The sequence below is a fragment of the Cnephaeus nilssonii genome, assembly GCF_951640355.1.
Source record: "Cnephaeus nilssonii genome assembly, chromosome: 12".
Classification (NCBI taxonomy): domain Eukaryota; kingdom Metazoa; phylum Chordata; class Mammalia; order Chiroptera; family Vespertilionidae; genus Cnephaeus; species Cnephaeus nilssonii.
In genome coordinates, this window is record NC_137083.1 from 54,946,469 (window position 1) to 54,972,151 (window position 25,683).

Consider the following 25,683-nt stretch of genomic DNA (forward strand, 5'->3'; position numbering starts at 1 on the left):
TTATGTTGAAGCTCAGGCTCTTTAAAGTGTGCAAGAGGAAACTAGCAGTTATCCATCCCTAAAGCTGGGTAAAATGAATAAAAAATGATGGAAACACACAACCACCAAATCATTATGGCTTTGCTGACAATTTAATTATTTAATTCCAAACTATTATTTCAATAGATGTAAACATTTTTTTTCTTCAACATAGCTAAGTCAAAGTCACTTATACAGAAGTGAAGCCCATCACCACTTCATCTGAGGATAGTAAAACCCTTTTCCCTTCCACATGTGGGGGAAGCAACCAGCCAAAGGTCATGGTACACACACAGGGAAAAATAAGTGCAGGAGCTCTCTGAAGTCAGTATTCATCATGGAATGGGTATTCGGGATGATCAGACCACCTGCCAAAACAAGGGAAAACCTTTCATTCCAAAGTCGCACAGCTGTATGTGTTACTGGCATCTTCTGACAATTTCACCGACCACTCCCTCTCTCTCTTAATCATTCCTTAGGTTTCTTACCCACCTCCTCCCAGTTTTCATTAAGCCAGCACTTTTACTAAAGCCCTGGAGAGCACCTGCGTTTCAGTGTGTGTGTTTGGGCATGGCGGGGGCTGGCTGCCTCTACACCAGCATTTTGCTCAGAACAAAAACACAGGAGGTGAGTGAAGCCTGCCTCTTTCCAACTCCTCCCTCCCTTCTGCTGTCCTGATAGAGGCTGCCTCCTGTGTCAATGAACCATAGGCACTTCTCTTCACAGCTCTGTCACCAATCAAGGTCACCCCCTTCTCCGCACAGTGCTTCCTTGCCCTTCTCATTAGGCCTCCTGAGAGTTGATAGTTTGAGATCTAGAAGGTGATGACCAGCAAAGGAAGTTTCTGCTATAATGATGACAGTGATGATGATGAACCTATCTCTTAAATAGCAATGGCGAAACAGTCTTTAAAAGGATTGGAGTGTGTGTGTGTGTGTGTGTGTGTGTGTGTGTGTGGCACCTGTCATAGAGCACATCTAAGACTTAGTTCTTAGAGCTTTCAATTAAAATATACTAGTACATGTGCACAGACAGTAGAGTAGTGATGGGCTGGGATGGGGCCTGAGGGCAGGCTGGAAGGAGTTAATGGCGGAGAAAGGGGACATATATAATACTTTTCACAATAAAGATTTAATTAAAAAATTAAAATAAAATATAAATTAAAAGAGAAAAAGGCTGTGAAATCTAGTCAAGGATTAACTGGATAAAAAACCAAAAAGGAATCATAGCCCAAAGTGCCTAAATAACAGGCACATTTTTTTTTTTACTCATGAGGCCTAATTTTTGTTTCTCGATAATTTTTCTATTCCTGGTATGATGAGTTACTTTTTCAGTGTTTCTAGAACTCGGTATTAAGTATGTCAAATGTCAAACAAAGTATTACCAACTAACTGTCTGAAAAAAACATCAGTACATTGGTAGACTGACTACATCCTACTATCTCTTAATTTAATGATATTTATTCAATAGAAATCATTTATCTTCATATTTATATGTTTTTTATTTCCAAGTTTGTGTTTACTCTTTCATTCTTAAGATTAGATGGTACTTTTTGATGTCGATAATTTTTCCCCTGGAAAATTCACATTAGCAAGCTGTTTTATTCCTTCAGAAATGGATTCAGACTTTTGACATTAACACAGTCACAACAGTTTCTGACTCTTGAAATAAAGTGGGGCCCAAAGTGTCCAAACTTTAGGAACTATTTTAATGAGCATTTATCAATGCTCACTTAAAGAGAGGATTGAAAAAAGAAGATGACTATCCAGGTGATCTGAAGAACTGGAAATACTAATAAAGAATGATACAACATGCGTGTGTATTCTCTTTTTATTTTCAAGGACCCATAATATCTGGAGAATAAAGAGCTACCTCATGAATTAGCTGAATTTGGCAACATTTGAAGGAGTGAAGGAATTTTATTTGTGGATGGATGGAGCTAGAATGGTGGAGCTAGAAGCTTCAAATTTTATAGGTGAGCATTCATCTAAAACTAATTTCTTGAGGTGAAGGGATTAGTCAAAGAATATATATACATAACCCATGGATACAGAAAACAGTGTGGTGATGGCCAGAGGGAGGGGGGGCGGTCTGGGGCTGGGTGGGTAAAAGGGGTATAGGGGTATCTCTAATAGTGTCAACAATAAATAAAATAAAATAAAACTAGTTTCTTGGCTCTCAACTTGATGCTCTTTCTACTACACTCCCATGTCTCTGACCCAGGAATTGTCTTTTGTTGATAACTTTGCTCTAATTCCTGCATTACTTTGATTTTTGTAAAGAAATACAAATGATATGTGAATAATTGTGGTGCAATTGGATTAATTTGAATCGTATTATTTGTACACTATTACTAAATTCTTCTTAAGGTCTTTAGCCTGCTATGCCTTAACTTGTCATGGGATGTGATATAAATGCCAGAAATCTTCTTTTAAATAAACATGTAGATTTGCAGGGAGTTCCTAGAATGAATGTACTAGTAATTTACCCAGACCAATTTAATATTCAGAATATGCTGCCCAGTGGCCTTTAGCCTTGTGCTTTCTGTGAATATAGGTCCAGGTTCATAAGAGCCCTCTTGGTGACACTTGACAATCTAACACCACACTGGGTGGTACCCGATTAAGGATCCCCAAGAACTCACAAGAGCAGATCCACTAAGCGGACATCTTTATTCAAGGCTTCGATGCTCTTCATTTCTTCTTCAGTAAGAGAAAAGTCAAAGATCTGAAATAACAGAAATAAAAGATAGACATTTATAATGATAGAAAATGGGTCAAACTTGGGATCAGGGAGTGGGGACAGCAGTTGGAATCCTTCAAAGATTTATGAACATCTCTGCAAATGTCTAAGAGGAGTTGAATTAGCACTTGGGGTCCACCTAATGGATGTGGAGCAGGAATTCTTTTCTGCGCTTTGGACATCTTGCAAGAAATTCCAAATGCTGTGAAAACATGTTTAGGACATCTGAAATTCCAAGATTGAAGAATTCTTATTATTTCTGGATAAGATGCTGAACTTTTGATTCTGGACTGGAGCTTGTGTACACTTAAAAAATAATCCCTTGTCTCCAAATTTGCTTTTGTACTTTTAAAAAACTTTTAATTTGCTTTGTTTTGTCCTCTCAATCATTTCTCTCATCATTAAAAAATATATATTTTTATTGATTTCAGAGAGGAATGATGACAGAGATAGAAACATCAATTATGAGAGAGAATCATTGATCGGCTGCCTCCTGCATGCCCCCTACTTGGGATCATGCCCAAAACCCCAGGCATGAGCCCCGACCAGGAATTGAGCCATGACCTCCTGGTTCATAGGTCAACGCTCAACCACTGAGCCATACTGGCCAGCCTGAACAGTAGAATTTTGAATACATGCACACATTTGTTTTAGGTACTTCAAAATTTGTTGTTTTAAAAAAATTTTTTGATGAGTCTACACATTAGTCATTCAGTGACTCTCTTTTTCTCCTTAGATGGCTGAAAACAGTGTCAAAGACTTTTTTACTATGAGGTATTTTTGGTAAGTTAAAATACTGTCAGTAATTGATATAACTGTCTAGCATTCTTTCCTCTCTTTGCTAATAACAGAATCCCTTTTTTTCCTTTTATGAACTTCCCTTCCACCACCTAGTAAGGCTGTTTGTCACATGAACCTCAACTCCAGCATGAGAATAGGGAAGACTCTCTTCTTAGGGGTTAATGCAGTTGGTGACTTTAAGTTGAAGCAAATGCTCAATTTGCCATTCTGAAAAATTAGAATTTTAAGAATTATGCTAAATAAACAACAAAGCTGGGATGACAGCATATTTGTTTACAACATGATTTGCTAAATGTTTTGAGCCCACTGTTGACATCTGTTCAGAAAAACAATAAATTTATTTCAAAATATGACAGTGTTACCCAGTCACTCAAGAACTCTGATGGAGATGTACAGTGATATTAATGTTTTCAGGCCTGCTAACACAACATCCATTCTGCAGCTTATGGGTCCAGGAGTAATTTTGACTTTCAAATCTTATTATTTGAGAAATATATTTAAGCCCTAGCTGGTTTGGTTCAGTAGATAGAGTGTCGGCTTGCAGACTAAAGGGTCCCAGGTTCAATTTCGGTCAGGGCACATGCCAAGGTTGCTGGCTTGAGCCCCAGTGTGGGGCATGCAGGAGACAGCCTATCAATTATTCCCTCTCATCATTGATGTTTCTATCTCTCTTTCACTCTCCTTTCTTCTCTGAAACCAATACAAATATATTTTAAAAAATAAATATATCTTATAAGGCAATAGCTGGCATCAGTAGGGATTCTTCTGATGGATCTGGGCAAAGTAAATAGAAAACCTTCTGGAAAGGATTCACATTCTAGATGCCATTAAGAACATTCTTGATTCATGAGAAGAGGGTGAAATATCAACATTACAGGAGTTTGGAAGAAATTGATTCCAACCCTTATTGATAACTTTGAGGGGTTCAAGACTTCAGTGGAGGAAGTAATCACAAATGTGGTGGAAATAGCAAGAGAACTAGAATCGGAAGTGGAGCCTGAATTGCTTATGAAAAAATTGAATGAACGAGGAGTTGCTTTTTATGGATGAGCAAAGAAAGTGGTATCTTGATATGAAACCTACTGCTGGCGAATATGCTGTCAATATTGTTGAAATGACAACAAAGGATTTAGACTATTACATAAAGTTAGTTGATAAAGCAGGGCCTTAGAGGATTAACTCCAATTTGAAAGAAGGTCTAAGGTAAAAGGTTATCAAACAGCATCACTTGTGACAGAGAAATTGTTTATGAAAGGAAGAGTTAACCATTGTTAAACAAGCAAATATCATTGTTTTCTTATTTTAAGAAATTGCCACAGCCACCCCAACCTTCAGCAACCACCAGCAGCCCATCAACATTGAGGCAAGATCCTCCACCAGCAAAAAGATGGCGACTCGCTGAAAGTGCCAATGATCGTTAGCACTTTTTAGCAATAAAGTATTTTTAAAGTATGTACACTTTTTAGATATAATGCTATTGTACACTTAATAGACTGCAGTGTAGTGTAAACAAAACTTTTATATGTACTGGGAAAGCAAAACATTTGTGTAACTTTATTGCAATTCATGCTTTATTGTGGTAGTCTAGAATAGTACCCACAATACTGTATCTCTGAAGTACGTGTATAATAAAATCAGCAAAGCAATCCCCAAAGTGCTAGCAATTGTCTCAAATTCAGCTAAAATAAAATGCAGACATGGGCAGGGTGGGTCAGAGAGCTGATATAAAATAAAATATGAAGGTATTACAAGTTTCTTACTAATCTAAACAGAAAATTCTTTAAATAAAAAATACTCTACATTTTACATTTTTCAGAAGCAGTTCTCTTACCTGAAAGTTTTCTTTGATCCTCTTAGGGTTAAAGCTTTTAGGAATGACAACTATCCCTCGCTGGATGTTGAAACGTAAAGCAACCTGAGCTGCAGTCTTATTGTACTTTTCCCCCAATGAGTTTAGAAGTTCATCATTTAACAAAGGTGGGAAAGATACATTCACCCTTAAAAAAATAAAAACATGCGTGATATTTAGCTAGAATAGATAGATGAGAAGCAGTGGTTAATCACTCCTCCTCATCCTCTGTCTTCCCATTCACCTGGTAACCTACCAGGACATTTCAGTCATCTGTAAGCAATTTCTGTGATTGCTGAGTCCTCAATGAAGAGTTGTTCTTAGTGTGGGAAGATCAAGAGAGGCAAATTTATATTGCTGCCTTTTTGAGAAAGTAAATACGTTTTGATGTGTCTTATAGAGAGGGCTGGGCTGAAAGAAGGCGTATGTGAGAAGGCAGGAAGCCTGAAGTGGAAGAAATAGAGGTACAACTCTTGGAATCATATTAGAGTAGAAAAATTTCCACTTTGGTCTGTGGAACACATCACAGTAAAAGTGTCGCCATTGAATATAGAAATCAAAAAATTCTAAAATTTCGGAATATGGCCATAGAGATTCTATCAAATAATACCTAAACTAACATTTATGGAGCATCTCTGTGTTTTAGGCACTGTTAGGTAATTTCATACATCCTATATAATAAAAGGCTAATATGCAAATCAACCAAACGGCAGAACGACCAGTCTCTATGACACACACTGACCATCAGGGGGCAGACGCTCAGTGCAGGAGCTGCCCCCTGGTGGTCAGTGAGCTCCCACTGGGGGAGTACTGCTTAGCCAGAAGCTGGGCTCATGGCTGGCTAGTGCAGTGGTGGTGGCAGGAGCCTCTCCTGCCTCTGTGGCAGCACTAAGCTGTCAGTTGGACATCCCCCAAGGGTGCAGGCCGGGCTGAGGGACACCCTTCCAGTGCACAAATTTCATGCACTGAGCCTCTAGTCCTATATAATAAAGAGGTAATATGCAAATTGACTGTCATGCCCTCACAAGATGGCAGTGCCCACAGTGGGGGTGAGGCCAGCTGCTCCGCGCACCTGCCACCGGAGTCCCCTCAGTCCCGTCAGGGGCCTTGGGTCCTCCTGCACCCCCCACTGACTGACAACTTGCCCAGGCTCCTCCAATGAGCTGCCCATCCCTCTCTTCCTCCCTCCCCCAAAGCTGAAGCCTGACTGTGGTGTCCAACAAATTGGAAGTTGTAACTCATGTCATTGAGAGTATCCTCCATTCCTCAGCTGGGGCCGGCTGCTCCGGATGCCTACCGTCGAAGTCCCTCAGCCCCGCTGGGGGCCTCGGATCCTCCTGCTCCCCACACTGACTGAGGCTCAGGCAAGCAGGGCTGGCTGAGGTGCAAGCCTCAGATGGCAGCTGCCCAGCCGCCCAGGGCTGGCCCAAGGCACAGGCAAGCCTTGGATGGTGGCTACCCAGCCTACCAGGGCTAGCCTGAGGCTCAGGTAACCAGGGCCAGCTGAGGTTTGCACTGCTGGCAATGGCAGCAGCAGAGGTGTGATGGGGGCGTTGCCTTGCCCTGATCACTGGGTCACCTCCTGCCCCTGAGGGCTCCTGGACTGTGAGAGGGGGCAGGCTGGGCTGAGGGGACCCCCCTCCAGTGCATGAATTAGGTATAGTATAATCAATTCTTATAACATCTAAGTGAGGAAGGTTTTGTTAGCTCAATTTGGATATATGGAGAATGACCTGAAGAGTTTAAGTAACTTTTTTAAAGATTACACAGTGCAATAGAGTCATTTCAATCAAATAATTCACATTCGCTTTATACTCTACATCAAAGGAAACACTTCCAGCATACTTACCACAATGGATTCCTAGCGGTCCCCAAAGGGCTATATGCAACAATGACAATGTCATGTTGTTGGCAAAATTCCAGGAGTTTCCTCTGGGTGAAATATGGATGGCACTCCACCTATGTGGTTGCATTGGAGAGCAGAGCACAAAATTAAGACCTTGAATGCAATTTTATGTAGTTTTTAAAAAATCCTGAAATGAAATTCATTTAAAAGTATTATGGATAATGAGATGAATCCTAAATATTTTTACTAACAAAGAAACTTAACACTGTTTAAATACTAGTGAGGTTAATTACAAAAAAGTTAGTGAGGGCACCATCTGTGGGTTAATCCTAAAATAATTGAGAAACAAATTCAATTTTGTGTCCCTATCATAGTTTCAAACTTGAAGTGAACAGACTCAGTTTTCCTATATAATAAAAGGCTAATATGCAAATGACCAAACAGCAGAATGATCGGTCACTCTGAGGTGCACTGACCACCAGGGGTAAGACACTCAATGCAGGAGCTGCCCCCTGGTGGTCAGTGTGCTCCCACAGATGGAGTGCCACTCAGCCAGAAGCCAGGCTCACGGCTAGCAAGCATAGTGGCAGTGGCGGGAGCCTCTCCCGTCTCTGCGGCAACTCTAAGGATGTCTTACTGCCGGCTTAGGCCCGCTCCCTGGAAGAGGGCCTATGCCATCAGTCAGACATCCCCTGAGGGCCTCTCGCAGGCTGGACTGAGGAACCTCCACCCCCGAGTACATGAATTTCGTGCACCAGGCCTCTAGTTTATAATAAACATCCTAGCAAATACAATTTCCATAACTAACAGTTTCAGTGTTCAGATTATAGTCTTAGTAAGTAGAAGCAACATGTTACTAGCTATCAAACATCTAAGAATATTTTCACAAGAGGAAGAACATGTATAAAACTAAATTTAAAGATGAATTTTATTTTCTTGGATGAAAGTTCTACTTATTTTTTTACATTCAGCATTGAAAACAACAAGTGTACAGAGAGGACAGAGGCAGAATCTCTGGGAGCATCACTGTGGATGCTGCAAACTGTTGAAGATGGCGCTTCAGAAGGGCTGCAGTACTGGTAAGCCATCTTTGCAGTATTGCTATGCTCTGCTTTCAGACAACCTGCAACCCATGAATAGGCTCAGACTGTGATCTTCCAACATGTCTTGCCTCCCTCGTCAGATATATTTGTGAAGCTGATCAACATTCTTGTGCCAGCAGATTAGGGTATTTACTCAGTAGCATGAGGAGACACATTGTCAAATTTTTACTCTCTTTTTCATTCTGAGATAAAACGTTACCATCTTTCTCTGTATATTTGTGAGAAACTTATTGTCATTTCAACATTTAAATGACAAAATATTATTCTTGGGGGTGTAAGAAGGAGATGTGCTGGTGAGGGAAAAAGGAGGAATAAGGGGATGGGTTGAGGTCAGCTAGGAAGTCAAAGGTTGCTCCTCTATGTACCTGAGAGCATATTGTATTATGTTAGCTTAGGTGTCAGTTTGGAGTTGGTACTTGTAAAATAGCAACACTTCTATTTTAGCTGTGGGCTATAGTCATGACGTAGGTAATAATTTATTCTTTCTGTCATGGACTCATGCCAGACTTTTTAAGTTACTAAAAACACTGATTTCTCAATGAGCCAAACCAGAGAAAAGGGGGCTTTGGAAAAAACTCTCAGCAAAGTGGGAAGAGAGGGAGTATATTAGTTTCAGGGGGTTAGCCCAGGTTGAGCTGCCGCTGGCCATTGCAAGTCTCATGGGGTGCCTTAGAGTTTAGGAGATGCACACCTGAGAGGGAAGAAGAGGGGGAAGGGAAATGCGCTGGCATGATCCCAGGAGGGAGAGCATGTCATCACACTTAAATTTCAATTTCTGTAATTACTAGTACAATTACACATTTTCATGTGTTTACCAATCTTGCAATTTGTGTTATGCAAATTTCTATTCATTACTTTTGCCCATTTTCCTGTTGAGCCTTAGTATTTTTTCTCACTAATTTTTTTCATTGATTTTTAAAAATTGTATCATTGTTGTTCAAAGTATTACATATGTTCCCCTTTTTCCCCCATTGGTTCCCTCTAGTCTGCCCCTGCTACTCACCCCAGGCCTTCACCATCCTATTGTCTGTGTCCATGGGTTATGCATATATGCATACAAGTTCCTTGGTTGATCTCTTTCCACCCACCCACCCTCCCCTGCCTTACCTCTGAGATTAAACAGTCCATTTCATGCTTCTATCTGTGTAGCCATTTTGTTAAACAGTTTATATTGTTCATTAGATTCCACATATGAGTGAGATCATGTAATACTTGTCTTTCTTTGACTGGCTTATTTTGCTTAGCATAATACTCTCTAGGTCCCTCCATGCTATCTCAAAGGGTAAGAGATGCTACTTTTTTATTGCTGTATAGTATTCCATGTATAAAAGTACCAAGATATTTTATCTGCTCATCTACTGATGTGCACTTGGGCTAGTTCCAGATCTTAGCTATTGTAAATTGTGCTGTTTTGAACATAGGGGCTTATACATCCTTTCTCATTGGTGTTTCGGGTTTCTTAGGATATATTCCTAGAGTGGGATCACTGGGTCAAATGGAAGTTCCACATTTTTTTTAGGAAACTCCATACTGTTTTCCATAATGGCTTTATCAATCTGCGTTCCCACCAGCAGTGTACTAGGATTCCCTTTTCTCCACATCTTTGCCAGCACCTGTCATTTGTTGATTTGTTGATGGTAGCCATTCCGATAGGTGTGAGGTGGTACCTCATTGTCATTTTAATTTGCATCTCTGATGACCAGTGACTTTGAGCATTTTTTTATACGTCTCTTGGCCATTTGTAAGACCACTTTGCAGAAGTGTCTATGTAGGTACTTTGCCCATTTTTAAAAAATTGGATTGTTTGTCTTCCTTTTGTTAAGTAGTATGAGTCCCTAAATATTTGGATATTAACCCTTTATGAAATGTATCATTGCAAAATATGTTCTTTGATACTGTGGGTTCCCTTTTCATTTTGTTGATGGTTTCTTTTGCTGTGCAGAAGCTTTTTATTTTGATGTAGTCCTATTTGTTTATTTTCTCCTTAGTTTCCTTTGCCCTAGGAGATGTATCCAAAAATATATTGCTACAAGATATGTCTAGTTTTGCTGCCTATGGTTTCTTCTAGGATTTTTATGGTTTCATCACTTACATTTAAGTCTTTTATCCATTTTGAGTTTATTCTTATGTATGGTGGTGGTCTAGTTTCATTTTTTTTGCATGTATCTGTCCAATTTTCTCAACACCATTTATTGAAGAGACTGTCTTGACTCCATTGTATATTCCTGCATACTTTGTCAAATATTAATTGAGTGTAATGTCTTGGGTAGATTTCTAGGGTCTCTGTTCTGTTTTGTTGATCTATATGCCTGTTCTTGTGCCAGTACCTGGCTGTTTTGATTTCAGTGACTTTGTAGGATAGCTTGATATCTGGTATTGTGATCCCTCCAACTTTGTTTTTTTTTTCTTTTGCAGCTATTCGGGGTCTTTTTGGTTCCATATAAATTTGGAGTATTTGCTTCAGATCTGTGACATATGCTATTGTATTTTAATAGGGATTGCATTGAATCTGTAGTTAAGGTTTTAATTATGTTAATTCTACCAACCCATGTACATGGTATATTCTTCCACTTGTTTATATCTTCCTCTATCTCTTTTTTCAATGTCCTTTAGTTTTCTGAGTACAAGTCTTTTACCTCCTTGGTTAAGTTTATTCTGAAGTATCTTAACTTTTTTGTTGCAAAGTAAATGAAATTGTTTGTTTAGTTTCTCTTTCTGAGAATTCATTATTGGTGTATAAAAATGCCATCGATTTCTGGGTATTAATTTTGTATCCAGCTACATTGCCAAATTCATATATTAAATCTAGTAGTTAGTAGTTTTCAGTGGAGTCTTTAGGGTTTTCTATGTACAATAGCATGTCATCTGCAAATAATGAGAATCCTGTTTGGATGCCTTTTATTTCTTCTTCTTGTCTTATCGCTATGGTTAGGACTTCCAGTACTATGTTTAATAAGAGTGAAAAGTGTACATTATTCATGTTCTTAGGGCAATTGGTTTTCATTTATGCCCATTGAGTATGATTTTCTCTGTAGGTTTGTAATATATGGCCTTTATCATGTTGAGAAATACTCCCTCTATTCCCACTTTGCTGAGAGTTTTTTTCAAAAATGGGTGTTGGGGTTTTGTTGAATGCTTTTTCTATGTCTGTTGATATGATCATGTGATTTTTTGTTGTTCAATTTGTTTATGTGATATAATACATTTATCAATTTGCGAATATTATACCAGCCTTGCATCTTGGAATAAATCCCCCTTGGTCATGGTGTATGATCTTTTTAAGGTATTTCTGGATTCAACTTGCTAATATTTTGTTGAGGATTTTGGCATCTATGTTCATCAGTGATATTGACTTGTAATTCTCTTAGTCGAATCTTTATCTGGTTTTTGAATTAGAATAATGCTGGCCTCATAGAAAGAACTTAGAAGTAGTCCTTCCTCTTGGATTTTTTTGAATATTTTGATGAGTATAGTTGTTAGTTCTTTGAATGATTGGTAAAACTCCCCTGTGAAGCCATCTGGACCTGGGCTTTAATTTGCTGGGAGTTTTTATTTTTTTTTTTATTACTGTGCCTATTTCATCAGTTGTTATTGGCCTATTCAAGTTTTCTGTTTCTTCCTGATTCAGTTTTGCAAGATTGTATTTTTTAGGAATTTGCCCATTTCATCCACATTGTCTAGGTTGTTGGCATATAGTTGTTCATAGTATTCTCTTACAATCCCTTGTATTTCTTTGGCGTCAGTTATTACATCTTTGTTTTAGTTTTTTACTTTTATTTATTTGTGTCCTCTCCCTTTGTTTCTTAATGATTCTGGCTACAGATCATCCATCTTGTTCATCTTTTCAAAGAACTAGCTTTTGGTTATATTGGGGGTTTTTTGTATTATTTTTTTAGTCTCTAAGTTATTTATTTCTGCTCTATCTTTATTTCCCTCTCTCTACTTAATATGGGCTTTTTGTTGTTGTTCTCTTTCTAATTCTTTAAGTTATAGTGCTAAATAGTTCATTATTAATTTTTATTATTTTTTTAAGGTAGACCTGATTGTGCTGTGAACTTCCCTATCAGGACTACTTTTGCTGTGTCCCAGAGATTTTGGGTTGTTGTGTGTTCATTTTCACTTGTTTCCAGGAATTATTTTATTTCTTTCTTGATAACCCATTCATTTGTTTAATAACATGCTATTTAGCCTCCATGTGTTTGAGTGTTTTTACTATAGCTGATTACTAATTTCATTCCATTATGATCTGAGAAGATGCTGGATATGATTTCAATCTTCTTGAACTTGTAGAGACTTGTTTTGTGTCCTAACATGTGGTCTATCTTTGAGAATGATCCATATGCACTTGAGAAGAATGGATATTCGGCAGTTTTGAGATGAAATGTTCTATAAATGTTAATTATATCTATGTGATCTAGTGTGTCATTTAGAGTCACTGTTTCCTTGTTAATTTGTCTGAAAGATCTATCCAGTGAAGTCAACAGGGAATTAAAGTCCCCTACTATGCCTGTATTACTGTCTATCTCTCCTTTAAAGTTCTCTAGAAGTTTTTAATATATTTAGGTGCTCTTATATTGAGCGCATATATGTTTACCAGGGTTATATCCTCTTATTGGATTGATCCCTTTAGTAGTATGTAGTGAGCTTTGTTGTCTCTTATGATGGCCTTCATTTTGAAGTCTATTTTGTCAGATATGAGTATTGCTACTCCAGCTTTATTTTCGTTTCCATTTGCATGGGAAAACTTTTTCCATCCCTTCATTCTCATCCTCTGTGATTCTTTTGTTCTGAGATGGGTCATGGAACATGACCCAAAACATGACCCAATTATATGCTTGTAGACAGCATATAATTGGGTCATGTTTTTGTATCCATTCAGCTACCCTTTGTCTTTTGATTGGAGCATTTAATCCTTTTACATTTAAGGTTATTGTTGACAGGTACTTTTTTATTATTTAAAAAAATATTTTAAAAATACATATTTTATTTTAAAATATATTTTTATTGATTTCAGAGAGGAAGGGGGAGAGAGAGAGAGACAGATAGAAACATCAATGATGAGAGAGAATCATTGGTTGGCTTCCTCCTGCACCTCCCCCCCCCCCCCGGCCCCGGGGATCAAGCCCAAAACCAAGGCATGTGCCCTTCACTGGAATCAAACCTGGGACCCTTCAGTCTGCAGGCTGATGCTCTATCCACTGAGCCAAACCAGCTAGGGTGATAGGTACTTATTTATTGCCATTTTAATTCTGTATGCTTATGTTTCTCTATATATTTCTTTATATGTCTTCTTCTAATTACAGCAGTTCCTTTAACATTTCTTTTATTGCTGGTTTGGTGGTGATAAACTCTCTTAGTCTTTTTTTTTTTGTCTGGGAAGCTCTTTGTTTCACATCTCTTTTCAATGCTAGCCTTGCTGGATATAGTCATCTTGCTTTACTTTTTCTTGAATACTTCATGCCATTCCCTTCTGGCCTGTAGAGTTTCTGATGGCAAATCAGTTGACAGCTTTATGGGAGTTTCCTTTGTAGGTAACAAATTTCTTTCTCTTGCTACCTTTAAGATTCTCTCTTTGTCTTTAATTTTTGGCATTTTAATTTTGATGTGTCTGGGCAAGGGCCTGTTTCTTCCTGCTTGGGACTCTCTGCAGCTGCTGGACTTGTGTGACTTTTTCCTTCACCAGGTTAGGGAAGTTTTCTGTCATTATTTCTTCAAACATATTCTCTATCTCTTGGTCACTTTCTTCTCCTTCCAGCTCATCTATTATGCAAATATTGTTATGTTCTAAGTTGTCCTTCAACTCCCTTAAGCTGTCCTCCTGTTTTTGAAATATTTTTTCTTTTTGTTTCTCTGATTGAGTGATTTTTTTCTATCCCATCTTCTAATTCAATGATCTTGATCCTCAGTTTTCCCTAATCTGCTGTGTATTCCTTCCAGTGTGTTCTTTATTTGTGCTATGCCATTCTGTATTTGCTACTGGGTCTTTTTTCATAGTTACTATATCTTTTCTCATGCTGTTGAGCATCCTTGCCATCATTATTCTAAACTCTACATCTGATAAATTTCTCATCTCCATTTCATTTAGCTCTTCTTCTTGGAGTATTCTCTTGTCCTTTCATTTTAGGGTAGTATTTTTGTCTCACCATTTGGGCTGCCTATTTGAGTTTGTGTCTATGTATTAGGTATATCTGCTATGACTCCCAATCTCTAGTGTGGGACAATGTCAGATGCTGTTTCTTACTGGCCCCGAGTCTCCTATTTGAAGCTGTCAGCAATCCATAGCTTGCGGCTCCCTCTGCTGGGGCTTGGTGCCTTTGAAAAGGACCAAGTTGTGAGCCAAGTTCTGATTTTCCTAGTGTTGGGCCCAGAAATATATCACTTAAAGCCTCTAGAGACCCACCTCTGCCTGCAGTCTGATTGTTATTCTCAGTCTTAATTTGCCTCAGGCTATAGACCACAAGGTAGGGTGAGAGATCTTTCAACAGGCTTGGATAACTGCCTTCCCTCTAAACTGCCTGTATAGCAAAGGTATATAGAAGAAAGATGTCCTCTGCAGTGTGAGGGAATGACTCAGCACAGGAGACCGGGGTGGCTGATCTCTGAGTTCCAACCCAGAGCTCCCAACCGTAGACTCTCCTTACATAGCTCCAGCCCACTCTGCCCTCCCTCTGTCATAGCCCAAGGTAATTGGCTGCACACGAAATTTTGTGTGTTGGCCCTTTAAGATGTTGCCTGCATTTCCAGCCATCTCTGGCTGGCAGGCAGACAGGAGCCCTGCTGCTTTTCATAGCCAGATGTTTTGTGGGCACCTTTCTCAGTTCTGGTTCTCTGGGCTGGGGGGCCCAGCTTGGTGTTTAGACCCCAGAGTTCTCAGTGGGAACTCCCCCACAGCTGAGATAGCCCTCCAGACCTTCAGCTACTGTCTGTAGGAACCCAGCCAGCCCTTTTCGCCTTCGCACTTCCTACCAGTCTCTATGAGGTCTCCACTTGCAGTCCTTGGTTATCAGGGGTCTCTCCTGCTTGTCTTCAGTTGATTTTTCATGGTGGTGGTTCTGTATTTTAGTTGTATTTCCAGGTTGGTCCTGGGAAAGTGTCAGTGCAGCTTCTATTTACTCTGCCGCCATTTTTTTTTTTATCAATACAAAAGTTTATTTAATAAAAGCTCAATGCGAAAATGAACAGGACTCTATTTTTATACTGTAGTAAAACAGGTGCTGTGGAGAGGGGACATGTGGAAGCCGTTGATTTCTCTGGTAACTACAGCCATTCTTTATACTTGTTCCAAGGCTTCTAACATGATGATACTATTTCCTTGTATTAACTACCATTCCAATACTGTTCTGTTGCCCACCAGCTGCCATCTCCACATATTCATCTATCACAAGATTCATAAAGGGATCAAATCGCCACAATATTCCTTGGACATGTCTGCCACCATTTAATTTCAATAACTTCTGGCCCATAAACTTTTAACCCGGGAGGGTGAGCTTTGCTCATAGTGTCCAAGCGAGCTCAAAGATACTTCCCTCTACTGCCATTTTTAATCTCTCATTTTTATTAGACTTTTAATTTACAAGCATATAAACTTTTTCTATTATATTTTAAAATATAATTATGTATATTTTCTTGCTCTTTGCTTCTGATATTTTTAAATTTAACTTTTTTATACTAATAAATTTAACATTTTCTTTATAAATTGTCCATGGCTTCCATTTCTGTCCATAGCTTCAGAAAACTGAAATTCTTGTGTAGTCTTACAATGACTTCCTTTTTCTCTTTAACTCAAGACCATAGGGACATTCCTTTTGGAGTATGATATGAGGCAAAGCACTATGTTGTTTCCACATAACTAGGCATTTCCCCCCACACCATTTACTAAAAAAACCCATCCTTTGGCCATTTGTTTGTGCTACTTTATTTTACATCAAGTTTTTATTATACTTGGGCCCGATAGTTATTTTCTAATTATCTGTATTATTGGTTCTTGCACTAATCTTACATTATTGTAAATACTCTATATGTCTTAATATCTGGCAAGTCTTGTTCCTCTCATTATTTTTCTTCAAAAACTTTGGGGGATTATTTTTGTTTTTATTTAATCTTTCAAAACTTTTTTTTTTTTTTGCCTGACCAGAGTGGTTGAGCATCGACCTATGAACCAGGAGGTCACGGTTCCATTCCTGGTCAGTGCACATGCCCGGGTTTCAGGCTTGATCCCTAGTGTGGGGCTTGCAGGAGGCAGCCGATCAATGATTCTCTCTCATCATTGATGTTTCTCTCTTTCCCTCCCTCCTTCCCTCCCTCCCTCTCTCCCTCCCTCCCTCCCTCCCTCCCTCCCTCCCTCCCTCCCTCCCTTCCTCCCTGCCTCCCTCCCTTCCTCCCTGCCTCTCTGGGATCAATAAAAATATATTTGAAAAGAGACATAAGTTGAAAGAAGTTAAAAGACTTACCCAAGGTCTTATATAGAGTGACCACAAAACTTTCTGAATCTTCATGTTAAGTAACTATTGTAATCCCTTGCCACATCCCACCCTCTTGTCAGACTGTACCTGGTTGGAGACTGGCTTATATTTGAGTCCTGGTTTGTTTAGTATTAGCTCCAGCTGCCTTCGGTTAAAATTGGATACGCCAAGAGATTTCACCAAGCCAGCATCTTTGCAAGCTTCCAAAGCCTGTAGAGTAAATGCCAATGAATCAAGACGAAAGCCTCAAAACAAGTAAGAATGAATGTTTATAGGGTTAGTATAAATTATTTAAAAAGGAAAGTCCATGGGTATGTCAATAGTCATTCTGTGAAGAAAAAAAAGTGGGGGAGACAAGCAGGAATCATGTGATTGAGTTTGAGGAGCATTGTATAACATATCTTCCCTCCTGTAATGTATATAACAATCTTATTTCTTGAAATTTGTTGAGGCTTTCTTTATGTTATGGTACCTAATCAAGTTTCGTTAAGTGTCTGATATGTGTAAAAATGTATATTCTCCTATTTTGGGATGCAAATCTCTCTCCTCTGTCTCTGTCTCTCTCTCATACATATATGGATGTGTACACACACATATACACACACATTATATATAACATTAGGTCTAGCTTTTCCTGGCTTCTCAATAATTTAAAGGAATACGTCGGAAATTTCCCACTATGATAGTGGATTTATAATGTTTTCATGTATTCCTTTTTAAATGTTTTCCAAATTTTTGCTTTATATATTTTGCAGATATTTTATTGGGTACATATTTGTTTAAAGTTGATACATCTTGCCCAGCTGACATGGCTCAGTGGTTGAGCCTGGACATATAAACCAGGAGATCACAGTTTGATTCCTGATCAGGGCATATGCCAGGGTTGTGGACTTGATCCCCATTAGGGGGCCGCAGGAGGCAGCTGACCAATGATTCTCTCTTATCACTGATGTTTCTCTCTCTCTTTCCCTTTCCCTCTCCCTCTCCTTTCTTTTCTGAAATCAATAAAAATATATTAAAAAGTAACATTCTAAAAAAAAATAGTAAATTGGTATATCTTCTTGGTAAATTTAATCTTTTATCATGATATGGGATCTTTCCATCCCTAATAATGCTTTTGGTTCTTAAGACTATGTTGCCTGCCTAGCCTGTGTGGCTCAGTGGTTGAGCACTGACCCATAAAACATGGTTTGATTCCCAGTCAGGCCACATGCCCAGATTGTGGGCTCAGTCCCACATAGGGGACATGCAGGACAATTCTCTCTCATTATTGATTTCTCTCTCTCTCTCTCTTTCTCTCTCTCTCTCTTTCTCTCTCTCTCTCTCTCTCTCTCTCTCTCTCTCTCTCTCTCTCTCTCTCTCTCCCCCCCATCTTCTCTCTGAAATCAATTTAAAAATAAATAAAAATAAATGTGCTCTTGGGTAAAGATTAAAAAAATAAAACAAAAAGACTATGTTGTCAGATATTAATATAACTATACAACTCTTTCTGGTAAGTATCAGACTGATAAGATTTTCCCCATCCTTTAAATTTTAACTTTCACATGTCTTTATGCTTAGATGTGTCTAATTTTAATCTGTAAATCTTTGTATTTAGTAGTGAATTTAGTCCATACTTATTGCAACTATAAATATATTTGTACTGTTTCTACCATCTTAATTTCTTATTTCAATTTTTCCCACTTTTGTTTCTTTTTAATACTTTCTTTTCAAAAAAAATTTGTATCTATATCTTTCCTTTAATAAAGACAAGAACTTACATGCTCCCATATTTCTTGATTTACCCCGCCCCTAACATCTATGATGTTAATAGTCTATGTAGAATTTAACTTCCTATTATTATAGGTATATTTTTCTCTTTTTATTTAATATTAGATAATTTTATAGGTAATAAAAACTATATCAAGTTTGATTTGATCACTTTCACTTTGTACACTTTTTGGAGCATCTTTTAAATTTTTGTTCCTCTTATTTAGTAACTAGAGGGCCCTTGCACGAAATTCGTGTGCAGGTACAGTCCCTAGGCCTGTCCTATGATCAGAGCTATCTTCCCAGGCTGCCTGCAGCCAGCCCCACCCCCAACCCCCAATTCTCTGTTCACCATTGGGTGATCGGAGCCTGCTGGCAGAATCGAGAGTTTGGCCGTTCTGCCCGCTCGCCGGCCCCGCCTCCACCGCGGGTTGCCCTCTGTGTGTGGGGTGACTGGTAGGGCAGGGTCCTTGGCCTGACGCCACCTTCGTCCCCTGACACCCACCCCTGGTTCTCCGTTCACCATCGGGCAATCAGAGCCTGCTGGCCAGGGAAAGGGACCAAGAGGTGGTCAGTGCACCTCATAGTGACTGGCTGAACAGTTGTTCTCGTCATTCCGCCATTAGGGTCAATTTGCATATTACCCTTTTATTATATAGGATAGAGGCCTGGTGCATGGGTGGGGGCTGGCCAGACTGGTCTGATGGGGCCCTGGATCAGGATGGGGGTTCCAGCTGGGTGGTGGGGTCGGCCGGGGCAAAGGGCTGAGGTTGTTCTTGTCTCTGGTCATTCTGATCATTCCGCTGTTTCAGTTGCTGGACTTTTATTATATAGGATAGTTTTCAATGTTGGTCTTTATGTGAGCCGTGTGTGGATTAGACAATATTTTTATCATACATCATTTTTGTCTTACAGTTTGACTGGATATAAAGTTCAAGTTCAATGTTCTTTATTCTTTAATACTTTGAAAATACTATTCTTTATCTCTTTTACACCCTGTGCTGCTGATAATAAAACAGAACCAATCAAAACAAAACTGATACCAATCTCATTATATATGATTAATTCTTTTACTGTCTTTCCCTTTTCAGATTTCTTAGTTTATGCTTTATGTATTTTTGGAGTTCTGTTATAAGGTGCATAGATGTTTAAGATTTTATTACTTTTTTATTATAAAACAAACTTCTTTATTCCTGGTAATACTCTGCTCCAAAATCTTTGTTGATATTAAAATAGCTACTCCAGCTTTCTTTTTATTTCTGTTAGCCTAGTATATTTTTTCCTGTTTTTTTTCTCTTTTTTAACCTTTGACTTTAAACATATTTATATGTTTTTATTTAAAGTGGGTTTCTTGTATATAATATATAATGGGGTTTTGCTTTTAGTCCATTCTGACAACCTTTGCCTTTTAACTGTATTGTTTCAACTAAATATATATATATATATATATATATATATATATATATATATATATATTATTGTGACTATTGATACCACTGAGTTTAAATTTCCCATTTTGGTATTTGTTTTTTTATTTCCCTACTTATTAATTTTCCTTCTGTTTTTCTTTTCCTGCCTTCTCTTGGATTATCTTTTATTATTCCATTTTATCTCATTTATTGGTTTACTAGAGGCCTGGTGCACAAAAATTGTGCACGGGGGGAGGGTGTCCCTCAGCCCAGTCTGCACCCTCTCCAATAATCTGGGACCCCTAGAGGGATGTCCGACTGCCTATTTAGGCCCGATCCCACATTGACATCCCTCTCACAACCCAGGACTGCTGGCTCCCAACTGCTCGCCTGCCTGCCTTCCTGATTGCCCCTAACGGCTTCTGCCTGCCAGCCTGATAACCCCCTAACCACTCCCCTGCCAGCCTGTTTGCCCCTAACTCCCCTCCCCTGCAGGCCTGGTCACCCCTAACTGCCCTTCCCTGCAGGCCTGGTCCCCCGCAACTGCTCTCCCCTGCAGGCCTGGGTCCCCCCCAACTGCCCTTCCCTGCAGGCCTGGTCGCCCCCAACTGCCCTCCCTTGCAGGCCTGGTCCCTCCCAACTGCCCTCCCTTGCTAGCCATCTTGTGGTGGCCATCTTGTGTCCACATGGGGTCAGAATCTTTGACCACATGGGGGCAGCCATCTTGTGTGTTGGAGTGATGGTCAATCTGCATATTACTCTTTTATTAGATAGGATAGAGGCCTGGTACACAGGTGGGGGACGGCTGGTTTTCCTGAAGGGTGTCCCGGATCAGGGTGGGGGTTCCCTTGGGGCGTGGGGCAGCCTTGGCAAGGGGCCTGTGATGGTTTGCAGGCTGGCCACACCCCCTGGTGACCCAAGCGGAGGCCCTGGTATCTGGGGTTTATTTATCTTCTACAATTGAAACTTTGTAGCCTGGAGCGGAGCCAAGCCTTCTGTTCGCTCCGTGGTGGCAGCCATTTCTGTTGGGACTTATGTATCTTCTATAATTGAAACTTTGTAGCCTTAAGCAGAGGCCTGGGCTGGCCAGGGTGTGCAGAAAGCTTGGCTTCCTCCATTGCCGGGGCAACCCTAGCCTCCTGCTCTTCCCAGCTCCGTGGCTGCCGCCATTTCTGTTTGGATTTATGTATCTTCTATCATTGGAACTTTGTAGCCTTGAGTGGAGGCCTAGGCTGGCAAGGGCAGATGGAAAGTTTGGCTTCCTCCATTGCCGGGGAAACCCAAGCCTCCCTCCTGCTCTCTGTGGCCGTAGCCATCTTGGTTGGGTTTATTTGCATATTCACTCCTGATTGGCTGGTGGGCGTGGCTTGTGGGTGTAGTGGAGTGATGGTTAATTTGCATATTACTCTTTTATTAGATAGGATTTTCTATGCTCTGGAAGCATTAACATTTCTCTTTATATTTGATATTCTTAAATTTCTCTAGAGTGTGTCTAGGTATGGGTTTTCTTCTCTTCCCTCTTTGGTAATCTATGCCTTTTCAATATCTTTGTTTTCTTCTCCTTCAAATATTTCCTTTTTTTTTCTTTCTTGTTTTTCTATTATGTGAGTACTGAAAATTCTAATTGTATCCTGTACATCTCTTAGTTTTTCTTTCATATTTAATTTTTTTCTTGTCTTTTCCTACTTCATATTGGTAGATTTCCTCATTCTGATCTTTCAATTTGATCCCATTTTCCTTATTTATATCCATTTCACTTTTATCCCATCTATTGCATTGTGTTTTATTTTTCCTAATTATTACTTGCTTAATGCTTGTTTTTAAAAAATGTTTTCTTGTTCTTGTTTCACATTGCTAGTATCTTTTCTTATCTCTTTTAATATATTATTTGGCTAATTTAAAAGTTCTTGGTCTTCTGTTCTGTCTATGTTGGGATCTGTAATTGAGATATATTGTTTCCTTGTGAAATAAATACCTTGTTATTTTGAGCTATGAGCTATTTTCTCCTGGGGATATTGGCTACCCTGACAGGCAGACCCTTAGACGGAAACACCAAATCTACTCAGCTCTGATGACAACAGGAGTGAGTATATGTTCTCTCGGGTAGAGAGCTCCAGGGACCAGAAAACTAGTAGCTGCTTCCTCACCCCTCAAAACAACTCTACCCTTCAGGTCTTCAACTGTTACCTAGAGGGAAACACCCATTAGAAAGAGATACTGTACTTATTAGAGTATATTCCCTGGGAGAGTAAAGGCTGCATCTCTTCGTACTAAATCAAATAGGAATAATCAGATCACAGTTCAAAAATGTAGTCTTTTAAAATAAAAGAATAAAAGGCCCATTTGAACTTACCTCCCAAGTGGTACACAGATTTGAATTGTGATATAACCAATTGCCATACTTATCTTTAGGATAGAATTCATCTCCAGGCTAAAAAAGAAAAAAAAAAAAAAAACAAAGAATAATTCCTGTTATTTATATCTGGGAATTGAAATGATGGAATTTGAATTGTATTTATGCCAATATACCCTAGCCTTGGGGAAGCAATAAAAGTTTAATTATTTGTTAGTATGTTTATATAATTATATAATACATTATATTTTTATATATTTCTCACCTTGGTAGGACTGTCAGAAATTCTTTCATTTTCCCAAAATATGTGACACCGTAATCCCATTATCCTACACTGGCATTCATTTTCCCTTTATTTATCAACAGATTATCCTTATTCTTAATCCATGAACTTTTCTCCTAATGATAGATTTACTCATCAAAAAAAGAGTAGAGGTTGAGAATTAGGACTCTGAGACTCAGTGTTTTGACAGTTGAGGAAAGCACGGCGTGTTACTTCTCAGTCCTGGTGGACTTGCTCACTGTTTTTTTGTTTGTTTGTTTTTTTCTTTCATTTTGGGGCCCTCCAGGAGTTCAGCATTTCTTTTTCCTACTTCACACATTAGTTAGTGTCAACTTTCCTCCCCTGGTTTTTGGATGATCCTTTCCCAACTAAAGCTAACTGGTGTGGAACATTGTCTTTCAATAAAAATTCCTATTATCAAGGTCTACAAAGACTTGTATGCTGACAACCATGTGTACAGGATGACCAAATGACTGAACAGCAGGCTGTGTGGGGCGATCAGGCCGGCGGGGGGGTGGGGCATGAGGGGTGATCAGATTTCTCCTTTTTGGCTGTATCTAAACATGGGACTCATTTCTTATGGGCTTGAAAATAGAATAGAGAGAAATGAAAGATGATTCCTAGGCTCCTGGGGTGGATGGTAGTAATCATTTCCTGAGTTTGGGTTAGCAATCAAGAGGTTTTTTTAATGAATATTTTGAGTTTGAAATGTTCAAGTGCTTATTTGAGGAGGCAATTGAATAGGGAAGTCTCAGAAAGAGGCTCAAAAAGAGGTCATGGCTGTAGACAAAATTTGATAGCCCTTACATATAAAATAGTATTCAATCCTTGCAACTATATGAGATCACTTATAGACACTTACAGTGTGGCTCAATTAGACAAAAATATTGAGAATAGAAGTACTATTCTGGGCATAACAACATTTGGAGGTTGGCAGAGAAGCTGCCAAAGATTCAAGAGAGGGTGGTATTATAGAAGTCACAAGAAGAAAATGTGTACAGGAGATAGTGGTCAACTGTGTTGAAAGGTATCAAATAATATGAGGATAGTGTCTATTGGGTATGGTTGTCAGCAAACAAGTCTTTGTAGACCTTGATACCTTGATAATAGGAATTTTTATTGAAAATCAAGCAATTGGACAAAATTTATCCTCTCTAATAAAATGGTAATATGCAAATTAACCATCACTCTGCTACATAAGCCACGCCCACCAGCCAAGCCACGCCCGCCAGCCAATCAGGGCGAGTATGCAAATTAACCCCAATCCAAGATGGCTACAGCCACAGTGAGCAAGGTTTCCCAGGTAACAGAGCAAGCCAAGCTTTCCATAGCCGTTGCAGGCCTAAGCCTCCACTCAGGCTACAAAGTTTCAATTATAGAAGGTAAACAAATTCAAACAAAGGGCGGCAGAATGGAGCTTGAGAGAGCAGGCCAGGGTTGCCGGCGGGAACCAAAGCTTTCAGCACACCCTGGCCGGGCTCACCCGCTTAAGGCTACAAAGTTTCAATTGTAGAAGGTGAATTAACTGCCACAGAAATGGCTGCCGCCCCGGAGGGAGCAGCAGGCTTGGCTCCGCTCCAGGCTACAAAGTTTCAATTGTAGAAGGAAAATAAATTCCAGATACCAGGGCCTCCCCTTGGGTTGCCAGGGGGCATGGCCGGCCTGCAAACCACCACAGGCGCCTCGCTCAGGCCTCTCCACGCCCCAAGGGAACCCCACCCTGATCTGGGACACCCTTCAGGGCAAACCAGCTGGCCCCCACCCATGCACCAGGCCTCTATCCTATCTAATAAAAGAGTAATATGCAGATTGATCATCACTGCAACACACAATATAGCTGCCCCCATGTGGTCAAAGATCCTGCCCCCATGTGGACACAAGGTGGTCACTATAAGATGGCCAGCAGGAGAGGGCAGTTGGGAGGCACCAGGCCTGCAAGGGAGGGCAGTTGAGAGGGACCAGGCTTGCAAGGGAGGGCAGTTGGAGGTGATCAACCCTGCAGGGGAGGGCAGTTAGGGGTGACCAGGCTGGCAGAGGAGGGAAGTTGGGGGCAAACAGGCTGACAGAGGGGCAGTTAGGCATCAATCAGGCTGGCAGCGGAGTGGTTAGGGGGTGATCAGGCTGGCAGGCAGAAGCGGTTAGGGGCAATCAGGAAGGCAGGCAGGCAAGCAGTTGGGAGCCAGCAGTCCTGGATTGTGAGAGGGATGTCCGACTGCCCGTTTAGGCCCGATCCTAGTGGGATCGGGCCTAAATGGGCAGTCCGACATCCCTCCAGGAGTCCCAGATTGGAGAGGGTACAGGCTGGGCTGAGGGACAACCCCCCTGCCGTGCACGAATTTCGTGCACCGGGCTTCTAGTTATATATATATTGATTTCAGAGAGGAAGGGAGAGGGAGAGAGAGATAGAAACATTAATGATGAGAGAGAATGATTGATTGGCTGCCTCCTGCATGCTCCAACTAGGCATCGATCCCGCAACTGGGGCATGTGCCCTTGTCTGGAACCTTATGTTCAGTCTGCAAGCTGACACTCTACCACTGAGTCAAACCAGCTAAAGCAAAATTCATTATATTTAGAAAACCTTTTTTTCGTCCACTATCTCACCTGAACAAAACTTTCCCCTGGTGATAACACTTTCTTTAGCAAACACAATTTTGACTCAATTTCCTCCTGTCTCACTTACAGTAGGAAAAAGGCTCCTTAGTCCTCAATGCCACATAATCATTCATGTTAATTACCCTTTCTGTCTCTGCTTCCCAAGCTCTTTGAACTTCTCAACACTATGGCCCACATTTCCACTCCAGTCTCCCTCCATATTTCTTGCCTTTTGCATTTCCCAATTTTACTTCTGTTTGGAATAGTTTTATGACTCTATCATACACTGTATTAAATACTTTTTACTTTCCAAGACTTTAATTAAGTCCTTATCACCCCTGAACCCCTGTTAGCTATTCCTCTTAAGCATGTTCCTCTTAAGCTTCCATTGTGCCTACTTTACTCACCCCTTATCTGAATCATTCGATGGTTTCTCCCTCCACTCCTGCTCCTACTGAAGACAGTATTAGAAG

General features: G+C 40.0%; 1 protein-coding gene and 1 pseudogene across 3 annotated transcripts in view; both read right to left on the reverse strand.

Annotated features, from left to right (window-relative positions):
• Positions 1-304: 304 nt before the first annotated feature.
• Positions 305-25,683, reverse strand: part of LOC307108414 (aldo-keto reductase family 1 member D1) — a 45,666-nt gene continuing 20,287 nt past the window's right edge. Inside the window, exons 4-9 of one of the 2 annotated variants that reach the window (XM_079786397.1) lie at positions 22,333-22,410; positions 16,909-17,031; positions 7,260-7,369; positions 5,393-5,558; positions 2,663-2,745; positions 305-386 (exon numbers count right to left, since the gene is read on the reverse strand). In XM_079786397.1, coding sequence (XP_079642523.1) covers positions 344-386; positions 2,663-2,745; positions 5,393-5,558; positions 7,260-7,369; positions 16,909-17,031; positions 22,333-22,410 — 603 coding nt within the window. In that variant the 3' untranslated portion in view covers positions 305-343. The remainder of the gene's footprint in view (positions 387-2,662; positions 2,746-5,392; positions 5,559-7,259; positions 7,370-16,908; positions 17,032-22,332; positions 22,411-25,683) is intronic. The other variant, XM_079786398.1, reaches the window with a different exon arrangement.
• On the reverse strand, positions 15,630-15,856 carry LOC307108415 (small nuclear ribonucleoprotein G-like; annotated as a pseudogene). Its single transcript has one exon. The product of its transcript is annotated as a small nuclear ribonucleoprotein G-like (transcript).